Here is a 10,110-nt window from a genome sequence, read left to right as displayed (position 1 = left end):
GAGTGAGGATCTTAATTTGGAGTAAGGTAGCAGATTTTCCTGAGGGCCTGGTCTGGCTGTGTCCACTTTGGGGTCTGTGAGGGCCAGACTTGGCACTCAGGGTGTTTGGAAGGTCCTTTGTGACCCCAGGTCTCTGGTGTCGAACTAAAGACTCCCTTTCATGGGGGCAGAGTCCTTCTCTTCCCTTTCCAAGGAGCCATCAGGGCCATAATCCTCTCTGGGATCTCTGCTCCTCAACCAGTGTGTTCAGCCAATGGTTCAAAGCTTATTTGGGAGTTGGAGGGACACATGGGTGGAGGCAGACACGTAGAATGACTGCATAGAACTTGTTTCCATAGGATATGGAGAAAAGACTTCCTAAGGTGAGAGCCAGGAAAGTCTGTTATTCTCAAAGGAGAATAAGCAAGAAGCTTCTCTGTCAGATTCTTCTGCATTTGGACAGCAGAACTCCTTAGACCTGAGGGAACCCATCCCTTCCTTCTGTTCCAATCCATCTTTCCTCTACAGCAGAGCTGGTTGAAGCTCTTGATCTCCTGTCCACTCTGACAGCTTAAGAAATAAGTACCTTTTTCCTCCATTTCTCCTTTAGGAAACCAGAGGCAAAGCAACAACTTTCCATGGAACAAAAAAAATTCCTTTTTACTCTGCAGTCCCAATTTCCAAGAGCCTACCAAGATTTCTTGGGAAAAGCCAAGAGCTCCATCTTTGGGAGCCTCAGGGTCTGCCTGAGACATCTGGGTGGAAGAGAGGGAGTGTGCATCATGGAAAGGATGATGGCTGAAGAAATGAAACGGCAATGCTTTCACTTGGAAACAAAAACCCTCCTGTGCTCTCCATGGATGGGCCGTGTCTCCATGTCTGGAACTCCTCTGCAGTTGAAGCACGAGGTCACTTGGAGAAAAAAGAAAGGTCTGAAGGCAAATAAAGCCTTGAGTCCTGCTAGATCTGAAGCCCAGAGAGAAGAAACAGTCGGAGCAGATGAAAAATGAAGGAGGGCACAGTTCCAGCCATGGAATTTCCTCTGCATTCACAGTTAATTCAACACTGCATTGACTCTGAGTTACCTCGGTGCTCCTCAGACCTGCTGGTGTCAGGCAGAGGCTCTTTTGGAGCTGTCTGTAAACCCAAGCTGCACTTGGGCCTCTCTGGCCAGGCTGCTGTGCCATGGCAGCTTTGTGTGATGGAGACAGGAGGGACAAAGGCTGGAGAACTACCAGGGACACGCGGCCCAGGAAATGCTGGAGTGGCCTCCACGTGGGATTCACCTGAGGTTTCCTCTGGAGAGCACCACTTGTTGCTTCAGCCTTAGGTTGTAGCCAGGTGGGGATCAGTCTCTTGTTCTGGGTAACAAGTGACACGATGAGGGGAAATGGCCTTGGGTTGTGCTCAGGGAGGTTCAGCTTGGATGGTGGGAAAAATTTCTTCACTGCAAGGGTTGGAAAGGCCTGGCCCAGGCTGCCCAGGGCAGTGGTGGAGTCCCCATTCCTGGGAGCATTCAAAAAACGTGTGGATGTGGCACTCAGGGACGTGGTTTCGTGGTGAACATGGTGGTGGTGCTGGATGGATGGCTGGACTTGAGGATCTTTCCAAACTTAATGATTCCATGACTCTCTGATTCACTTCCATCTATGTTTTGTGCTGCCCCTCCCTGTCAGATGAACCACGGGTTTGGCGAGTTTCTTAAGAAGTTTTCGGATTTGTCATTCCCCTTGGATTATCTGCACTGACTTTTCAAACAGTTGAAATGACATTTTAAAAGCAGGATAATCCAGTTGGCAGTGTGCTGAGAAGTAAGAGCAGCAAATCAGAATAACAACAATAATAACCCCAATCTGTTAAGTGTCAGTAGCCACATTTGGTAGCAAATAAATCTCTGGAGCATTAAAAAAACCCCAATCTATCCACTCTCAGCTGTCTACCTACTTACAGACATGACTCTGGGAAGACTGAAAAACAGAGGGAAGAAGAACTCCTTCATAAAAGGCAGAACATTCTGAGCAGGGCTGGTACTTGTGCAGCTGAGGAAGGCCTGTGGCCAGCAAGATGACTGGTCCAACGATGTGAATTTCCTGGCTCTGTATCAGATTCAGGCACCCTTGGTTCGCTGTTCCTGAAGTTTAATTCCTTGCCCTTCTCCTTCACCATGATTTTTTAAAGCAGGTTGTTACAGGCATGTTTATCTGCTTCCCAAAGGGCTGCTTCAACCAGCCCAGTGGAGGGGGTGGAAATTTAACACCTCTTTAACCACAGTGCACTTGGAGCATGGGGATGAGGGAAAATTCAAGCTGAGACATTTCCTATGGGTGAGGTCTGGGCATCTGTGAAATGTTCCCCCCAGAAGTGGTGGGAGCCTCTCTGTTATTTTAAAACCCAGACTGGACAAAGCAGGATGGATCCCAGCCAGTGCTGCCCTGGCTGAGGGTCCAGCCCCAGGCAGCTCACGGGCTGTTCCCACCTTCCCTGCCTGCCACGGCTCCAGGAGAGCTTCCCTGCAAATCCATCTCCTGTGCTCACACCTCCAGGACATGACTTTCTGCCAAGACTGTTGATGAATTTTGCCAATTTTGCTAATTCCTTACTGCCCAGGGAGAGCAACAGCAGGACTCTGCTTCACAGGAATGACCCTTCCTGGGTTTGGTGAGTGCTGATGATTGTCCATGAGGAAAGTGTCGGAGACAGCTATCCTGTCTCCATACATTTTTTGGGTGCAGCTCAGTGAGGGGTGTGGTGGCAATTAATAATTAGGTAAATTCTGGTCCAGGCTGCTAAATACTATCCAGATGTGGAACACTCCAAAGTTTTGGGAGTATTTGAATACAGGGTTTTGGATTGGAACTGTCTCTATCCTGTATACAGTTGGAATGGTAGATAAGAGAGCTATTTCTAAAGGAATTAAGAATATATATCACCCATGAGATGCTCCTAACATTTGCAGGCGCCCTTATAACTGAATTCTTGTTGTTATGAAGCAAAAGCTATTCCAGAGTCAGCACTGAACCTCAGCCCTATATACATTGAATCTTCTCTCCAAGCCTCTCTTGAACTTTGGAGAATTTCTGTCCTGCACACAGACCTGCAACAAACCTGAAAATTCACTGGAAGTCTCCTGGGGCTGTGATCCAACAGCATCAACTGGGCAAGGGGAGAAGCTCAGCAGAATCTTCTGTGGGAAAGGACCCAGCTCTCAAGGAATGAGCTCAGGTAGTTGCACCCACATGGTTCCAGCTGCCTGAGCAAGTATTTGGGGCTCTTTGTCCTAAAATCAGTGTTTCTGGCAGCTCAGTTACAAAATCCGACGGCGCTGTGTCTTGGCTGGATGAGGTGATTTCCAGGAGCAGGGAGAAGCTCCCAGGTGGGCCTGGTGCGTTTCCCAGGCGCGCTGAAGCACCGTGACAACGCAGCTCCTTCAGGAGCACAGGGCAGCCCCGGGGGCTGGGGTGTGCTGCGCTCCCCACGCGGAGCCGGCACCGCTGCCTCCAACCTGTCCCACTGTGGGAAGGAACAACCTTCACCGACGCATGCTGAAGTCATTACAACACAACTGCAAACGACTTGCTGGGAGGCTCTGTTTATGAGACGATAATCTTCCAGGGGGGAAAGAGAGAAGGCGCTGGACCGAGTTTTCAAGGAAGTTCATGTTTCTGCATCCTCCGGAAACCACCCTGGCTCCCCTGAGCATCGCTGCCATTCCCACCCCTGGACTTGAACCAGCTGCAAGATCAGGGACTGAGGAGAGTCCAGACACTGCCCTGGCTCCTGTGGGCACCACCTGGAGCAGGTCAGTAACCAGAGGCAGTGCAGGGAGCCCCGAGTGCTCTGCAGGGTGGGACATCTCCAGCCTGGCTCACAGCTTTTGTCTGACCCCACTGGCTGCTGCTGGCCAGGAAGGAAACAGGACAGTGAAGCCTCTGTTTTCCATCAGAGAGGCACTTTCTCATTCCCCAGCATCAAGTTTAAGGCAAGCTCTGTACACTGAAAGGTTTATTTACTGCGTGTGCTACACACACCCTCGTTGCAGGTTAATTGCCCGTGGAGGGATTTGAAGACCCTAAACCAGCACCTCTGCTCTTCAGACCCAAGCTCCAGAGGTGCAAGGTTTGTACTTGGATATGAATTGGGTGTTCTCAGTCTTTTCTGGGCCTGATAACTACAAATACCCTGGACTGAAGAGAAGTGTCAGCATTTCCCAAAAGAGTTAAACCTGAGAAACAGGAATGTGGAATTATTTTTTTCCTGTTCATTAGAGAAGTCACACAGTTGTTAAACTGCCCTCCTTTCCTGAGAACAGCTGAATTTGTCCTGGAGGCAGGAGATCAGCTCTCTGACACTGGAATGCCCTCATACCATGCCTGGCTAATGCAGTCCATGATCTGTGTGCTCTGCTCCTCTTAACCACAAGATTCAACCTCTCCTGGACACATCCAGGAGGAATTTTCTTCCTCCTTTCTCCCCTCTTTCTAAGGAAAGAATCATAGAATTGTTGGGTTGGAAGGGACCTCTGGAGAGCATCCAGTCCAACCCCCTGCCAGGCAGGGGCACCTGGAGCAGGTGACACAGGGACACATCCAGGTGGGTTTGGAATGTCTCCAGACAGGGAGACTCCTCCCTGGGCAGCTGTTCAGGGCTCTGCCACCCTCCGTGGAAAGAAGTTCTTCCTCCTGTTGAGTTGAAAATCTTGTGGTTTAGGTTATGTCCTTGTCCTGTCACTGGGCACCAATGGAAAGAGTCTGGCACCATCCTGACACCCCTTTGAGACATTTGTATGCATTAATGAGAGTCCCTCCAGTCTTCTCCAGACTGAACAGGTCCAGCTCCCACAGGCTTTCCTCACACAAGAGATGCTTCAATCCCTTAATAATTTTTGGAGAAGATCCTGTTTATTCCCGACATCTCAGGGAATGTGCAGTGTAGACCTTTGCACCCTGTGAGCACTTCCCAGAAGCTGCCATTCAGGAAGAGATCAGGATCCTGTTCTGGTCTAAGAAAGCAACACAACTCCCAAACCTGACCAACCAGGTGGGAAACTCCCATTGCCCCACGTGGCTCCTTCCCACAGCACCTCCCCAGGCACACGTTCAGGGGGCTCCCTCAGGCACAGCCACTCCAGCAGCACTTGGGATCAGGGGTTTGTGGGCAGAGCTGAGCCTTGGATGTGAACACACATCATGACAAAAAGATCTCCTGCACACATCCCAGGCAGCACCAGGCAGGGCTGGACTCACCTTGATGGGGGAGTACCACTTCCGAGGGGACGAGGGCTGGCGCATGTTGCTCCCAAGGTTCCTGGGCTCAGGGAACTCGTATTCCTGCTCTGGCATCTTGACCCTGGCGTTCTTGGCCTTCTCTAACTTAGCACCTTCCTCCGTGGAGCCCTTTTCTCCCCAGCGCACCTGGAAAGAGGGATCAGGCCCTGTCACCTGCTGCAGTCACACCCCTGCTGCAAGAGCAGAGCCCTGCCTGTGTTTTCCCAGTGCCCAGATCCAAGCTGAAGAGCAATGCACAGGCTGTGAGGTTTGTTTCTAGACTGCAGCCCAAATTTTGAACTTGTCCTTTGTGGTGGTTTATGAGAAACGTGAGAAAGGGGAAGGTTTTCAGAAAAACTAAACCCATGTCATTGTAATTTGTGTGGCAGCGCTGCCCCTGTATCCCAGGCATGGGCCTGGACGTTGCTGGATTAGAGGAAAAAGATACTCCCAAACTTCAGAAATCTGTGTTTGGCTCTCAAATATTCCCATACAAAAATGATCTGGACTCAGATGTACCAAAAAAGCCTAAAGAAGTTTGTGCCTGTCTCCTGGGTTCCCTCCTGGGTAGATTGCAGGGGGACGTCACAGCCCAGTCCCCAGCCCAGATCTGACCCCTGAGCTGGGATCTCCTCACCTCCATCCGTTTGATGCCGCCCACTCCTCGCCCACCATAGTAAGAGGCATCGACTGTTGGCCACTTCTTCTTTGGCAGACCATCATCATCTTCCTCCTGCAAAACAAGGGGTGGCACTGTCAGGGAAAATGACAGGGATGGAGAAGAATTAAAAGTCCCAGGCAGCATTGTCCTCTGAGCCTGCAGGGCAGGCAAGGTTCCGGTCTCTCCCTGTTGCTTTCCAGAGGATGTACTCTCATGAAAGGACAATGTTTCATGACATAAACACAACCACTTGAAAGGTACCATCCAGCTCCAGCAAGAATGAGATTTTGGTATTTTTCACCTCTGCCACCCCTTCCCTTCACCTGGGACTGGGAGAGGCAGCTGCTGCTCGTGGCTCCCTGTGCTGCAGGGACCCTCCAGAGCCCAGGTAAATCCCCATATTGGAGTTCAGGCCTCACAGGATGGAGGAAGAGTAAAAAAAGGAGTAAATTTTCTCCTGAGTGATGGCAAACTCGGGGTACCTTCGGAAACAACCCCACTGGGAATGCCCAGGTTTATTGACAGGAGCTGGCCAAGAGGAATAGAACGGAAAAGTCTCATGGAAAAATCACAGGAATGGAATTAGCTCCTGTAATGAACCTGTGCCTCGGCTGGGGCAGCTGCCCATGGAAGTCCATGTGGCTTCAGGGAGTCCTTTCTCCTGCCAGAGAAAGTCAGGCCCTGTGTGAAAAATGAGATTTCAATTCTGTGTCTTGCCCTTGCTCATTGCAGGCACATCCCCAACCACAGAGCCAAACGTGCTCAACACCTCATGGTGACATTCAGATACGGGCAAATTAACAGATCAATAACATTTCCTTAAGTGTATTTAAAATGAGTCTGCTAAAGCTCTAGTGAGAGTCAAGGTATTTTAAATTCTCTGTTGCACTTTGTAGGGTCAGAGTGTATGTGGAGCTCTTATAGTGCTTTTCCCTTTAATTTCTACAGTTCAGGCTGTGAACTGGCAAAGCAGAAAAGCAGAGTTCATCAAAAACGTGAAGTATTTCCTGTGAAAAACGTGGAGAGAAAAGAAAAGTGGTCCCTCTCTCCTTTTTCTTCTTCTTTCTTTAATTTTTCACAGAGATTTGGCTAAACTCCAAAACTTAGGAGCTTTCCAAAACTGGGAAAGCCAAAAATACTTTGAAATTGAAACTCCCCATCAGGAAAACTGAAAAACGGGGAAATCCAAGAAAAACTACGGTTTTCATGGCAACCAAAAGCATTTCAGTTTATCAAAACACACAGAAACTGGGCTGCAAAACGTGTCCTGATCTAAGGGAAGGGTAACAATTGGTCACAACTACCAGGTTCTTCTCTTCAGAGCTTCCCTCTCTCTCTGGCCCCAGGCAGAGCTGCTGAGGCTCTTTGCTGCAACCCAAGAACTCAATATCTCTGCATGAAGTTTTCCATGAGGACTTTTTTTTTGTTAAAAAGAAAGAAAAAAAAACCCGAAAAACAAATTGGAAGCGAAGCCATCTAAATATTTTCCTTCAGCAATTCTCTTTCTCTCTCTTCAGTTTAGCACAGACTGGACTTCTCACAACAGGAAATACCAAGGTTTAGGAAATCTTCCCCACAAGCCCTTAAAAGCCCTGTGAGTCCCCTCACTGCAAGTTGGGAGCCAGGACAACAGCACACGCACAGAAAGGCAACGCGGACCTTGAAAAACAAAGGAGTCACAAGTTTTTTGCAGAATGAGTCTGTTTACATGTTTGGAAGGGCAGGGGAGGTTTTGCAATACAAGCAGAAAGCCCCCACCAGGGATGTCCTACACTCCTGGCTGATGTGCTCACCACACACGTGAGGAACTGCAGGAACTGGAAACGGGGGGTCAGGGCAGGGAGGCAGCAGGGAAATGGGAAGGAAGAGGCACCCAGTCCCCACCATCCCCACACCCCCAGCTCACTGCCCCGTGAGCCAGGGCTGAATTCTCACATCCTGCCTGCTTCACCTGTATTCTTCTACACGTGGCTGCACCAGCGTTTGTACCTGAGGAGCTTCAGCTCTGACCCAGCTGCAGCCTCAAAAACAGCCCCGGAAAATTCAAGTGCATTTAAGGATGCTGGAAACTGACTGTACAGCACTTGGCAACTTTCCACCCCCAAAATCTGCTTTAGATGGAGCTAGAGTTTCTTTTAACAAATAAGAAGAAGCAGGACAGAACTGCATTTCACAGTCAGGGATCCAGATTCATAAGTGCTGGATTGCAGAAAACAAAGGTCTGTGTTTATCTCAGAGGCCAGGCCAGGCTCTGGATACTTTGACCCTGACCTGAGAGAACCTCATCTGTGGGTAACACAAGGATAATTCAGGCTCCACAAGGGACGTCTGAACCACTCAGTGTAAGAATTCAAACTAAATTTGGCCAGATATTAAAAAAAAAAGTTTGGACAACTTACCCCTCTCCCCACCCTTATAATTATTTTCCCAGTTGTCTCTGCAATGCCTGAATTTTGTCAGAATTCAGCATTTATAGAGAGCTCTGCCTGCACCAAGGGCTGAGCCACGACACGACAATCATTTCTCTGTGAGAGATGTTGTCATCGAATTCTACAGTTGAGAGAACACAGAGGCAAATCCAGCTGTCCTCAAGACTCCTTTCTACCCCTTCTCCCAACATTGGAGTCATTCCCAAATCCCATGGCCACCTCTCAGCTGCTTTGTTACACTTTGAGGACACCTTGCTCTGTTCTCAGGGAACATTTCCTCCTACTGTGGAAGGTTTTGCTTGCTACCTTGGTATCTCTAAAGGCTCCCCAGTATCTTCTCTTCTCCAGTTTGAACAACTTCAGCTTCGTACAAGCTCATCCTTGAGGCACAAAGGTTTATCAAACCAGCCTTGATCATCACAGAAACTCCCCATTTATCTGTGGTCCAGATCCTGCCTGAAGTCCTCCAAGAACAAAGCACTGCGTGTGCACAGATGAGAGGGAGGTCCGGGTTTGGTGAGAGAAGGATGCTGAGCTGTTCCCACTCCAGAGCTCAGACACCGAGCTGCAGGAAGGTGGAGATCCTATAAGGTCATGGGAATCCACACCAGGATGGGATTAAACCCAACTCCCACAGCCTCTGCACTGCATTGGGCCTGCCTGGATATTCCACATGAAATTGGCTATGAAACTCCGCACCCTCATGGTGTAATACCTGCACCTCATCTATTGCCAGTAACAGCCCCATCTTTTTTCTTTTAGATGCTCTCTCTCGAAAGGTTCTTTTCTCCTCCTCCCATATTTCCACAACTCACTGTAAAAGGGAAGGAGGAGCACTGGAACACCACTGGGACCTGGCTTCATTTCAGGAATAGCAGAATAAATTTCCTGCCTTGGTGTCTACAAAAAATTCCTATCAGATCCTTTCTCTGGAGCTTGTTTTGCTGTCTCCCCAGCAAGGCTTTCCAGAAGGAGCAAGGAAAACAATTTGGAAAGGAATAATGATCAGCAATAATTGAACAAGCTGGTCTAGTGGAAGGTGTCCCCTGCCCATGGCAGGGGAGTGGAACAAAATGATCTCTAAGGACCCTCCCAACCCAAACCATTCTGTGATTCCATGATAATAAGTGAGAGTTCAAGCAGCTCTCCAAGCAGCTGAATCCCCTTTAGTCATTCTCTGGCCTCAGGGATGTTGTGGGAGAGATCAGATCCCAACAGTCAGCGTGGATCCAGCTGAACAGGGCTTTCATCCCTTGGCTGAACAGCAGCTGCCGAGCAGGGAGTTAAGTCCCTCCTGTCCATGCTGCCTCCCAGGACAGTGACAATGACCTTCAGGGTCTGGTGCCAGTGCTGCTGAATGGCCCTTTCTGTCCAGCACCTCCCTGTGTGTGTTTGCTGTGCTGTGTGTGGGTAAGAGGACAAGAGACCTAAGAATTATCCCATTACAGGCTGGTTGGTGGCTTGGCTCCGGTGCCACAGTAGGGATGTGCGTGGATGTTGGGTGACAGAGCAGCAGGGAAAGGAAGGGACTGAGTGATGAGGAAAGGGCAAGCTCTGGGCATGTGGGTGATCTCCTGCCTGGCTTTGCCAGACTCCAGGGAGCTTTGTGTCCCTGGATCCCTGCTGTGGGAACAAGTGGCGCCTGCATAGATTCAGCTGTGGGTTTTAGGCTCTGCTTACAGGGCAGGGCCTAAAACCCAGTGAGGGCAGTGTGTGTCTCTTGGGATGCTTGGAGGGGCTCCAGCTTAGCACCCTCTGACTGCAGCCAGGCTGTCCA

The 10,110-nt window shown here is 49.6% G+C and overlaps 1 protein-coding gene across 1 annotated transcript in view; it reads right to left on the bottom strand.

The window, feature by feature from the left end:
- The window catches only part of ANTXR1 (anthrax toxin receptor 1), a gene marked incomplete at its 3' end in the record, with an annotated part of 83,939 nt that overhangs the window by 17,020 nt on the left and 56,809 nt on the right, over positions 1 to 10,110 (bottom strand). Inside the window, exons 15-16 of the mRNA XM_017744683.1 lie at positions 5,881 to 5,976; positions 5,223 to 5,390 (exon numbers count right to left, since the gene is read on the bottom strand). Of these exons, the coding sequence (XP_017600172.1) occupies positions 5,223 to 5,390; positions 5,881 to 5,976 (264 nt within the window). The remainder of the gene's footprint in view (positions 1 to 5,222; positions 5,391 to 5,880; positions 5,977 to 10,110) is intronic.

The sequence above is a fragment of the Corvus brachyrhynchos genome, unplaced genomic scaffold (genome assembly GCF_000691975.1).
Source record: "Corvus brachyrhynchos isolate BGI_N302 unplaced genomic scaffold, ASM69197v1 scaffold119, whole genome shotgun sequence".
Classification (NCBI taxonomy): domain Eukaryota; kingdom Metazoa; phylum Chordata; class Aves; order Passeriformes; family Corvidae; genus Corvus; species Corvus brachyrhynchos.
This window is presented reverse-complemented; position numbering and strand designations above follow the sequence as displayed.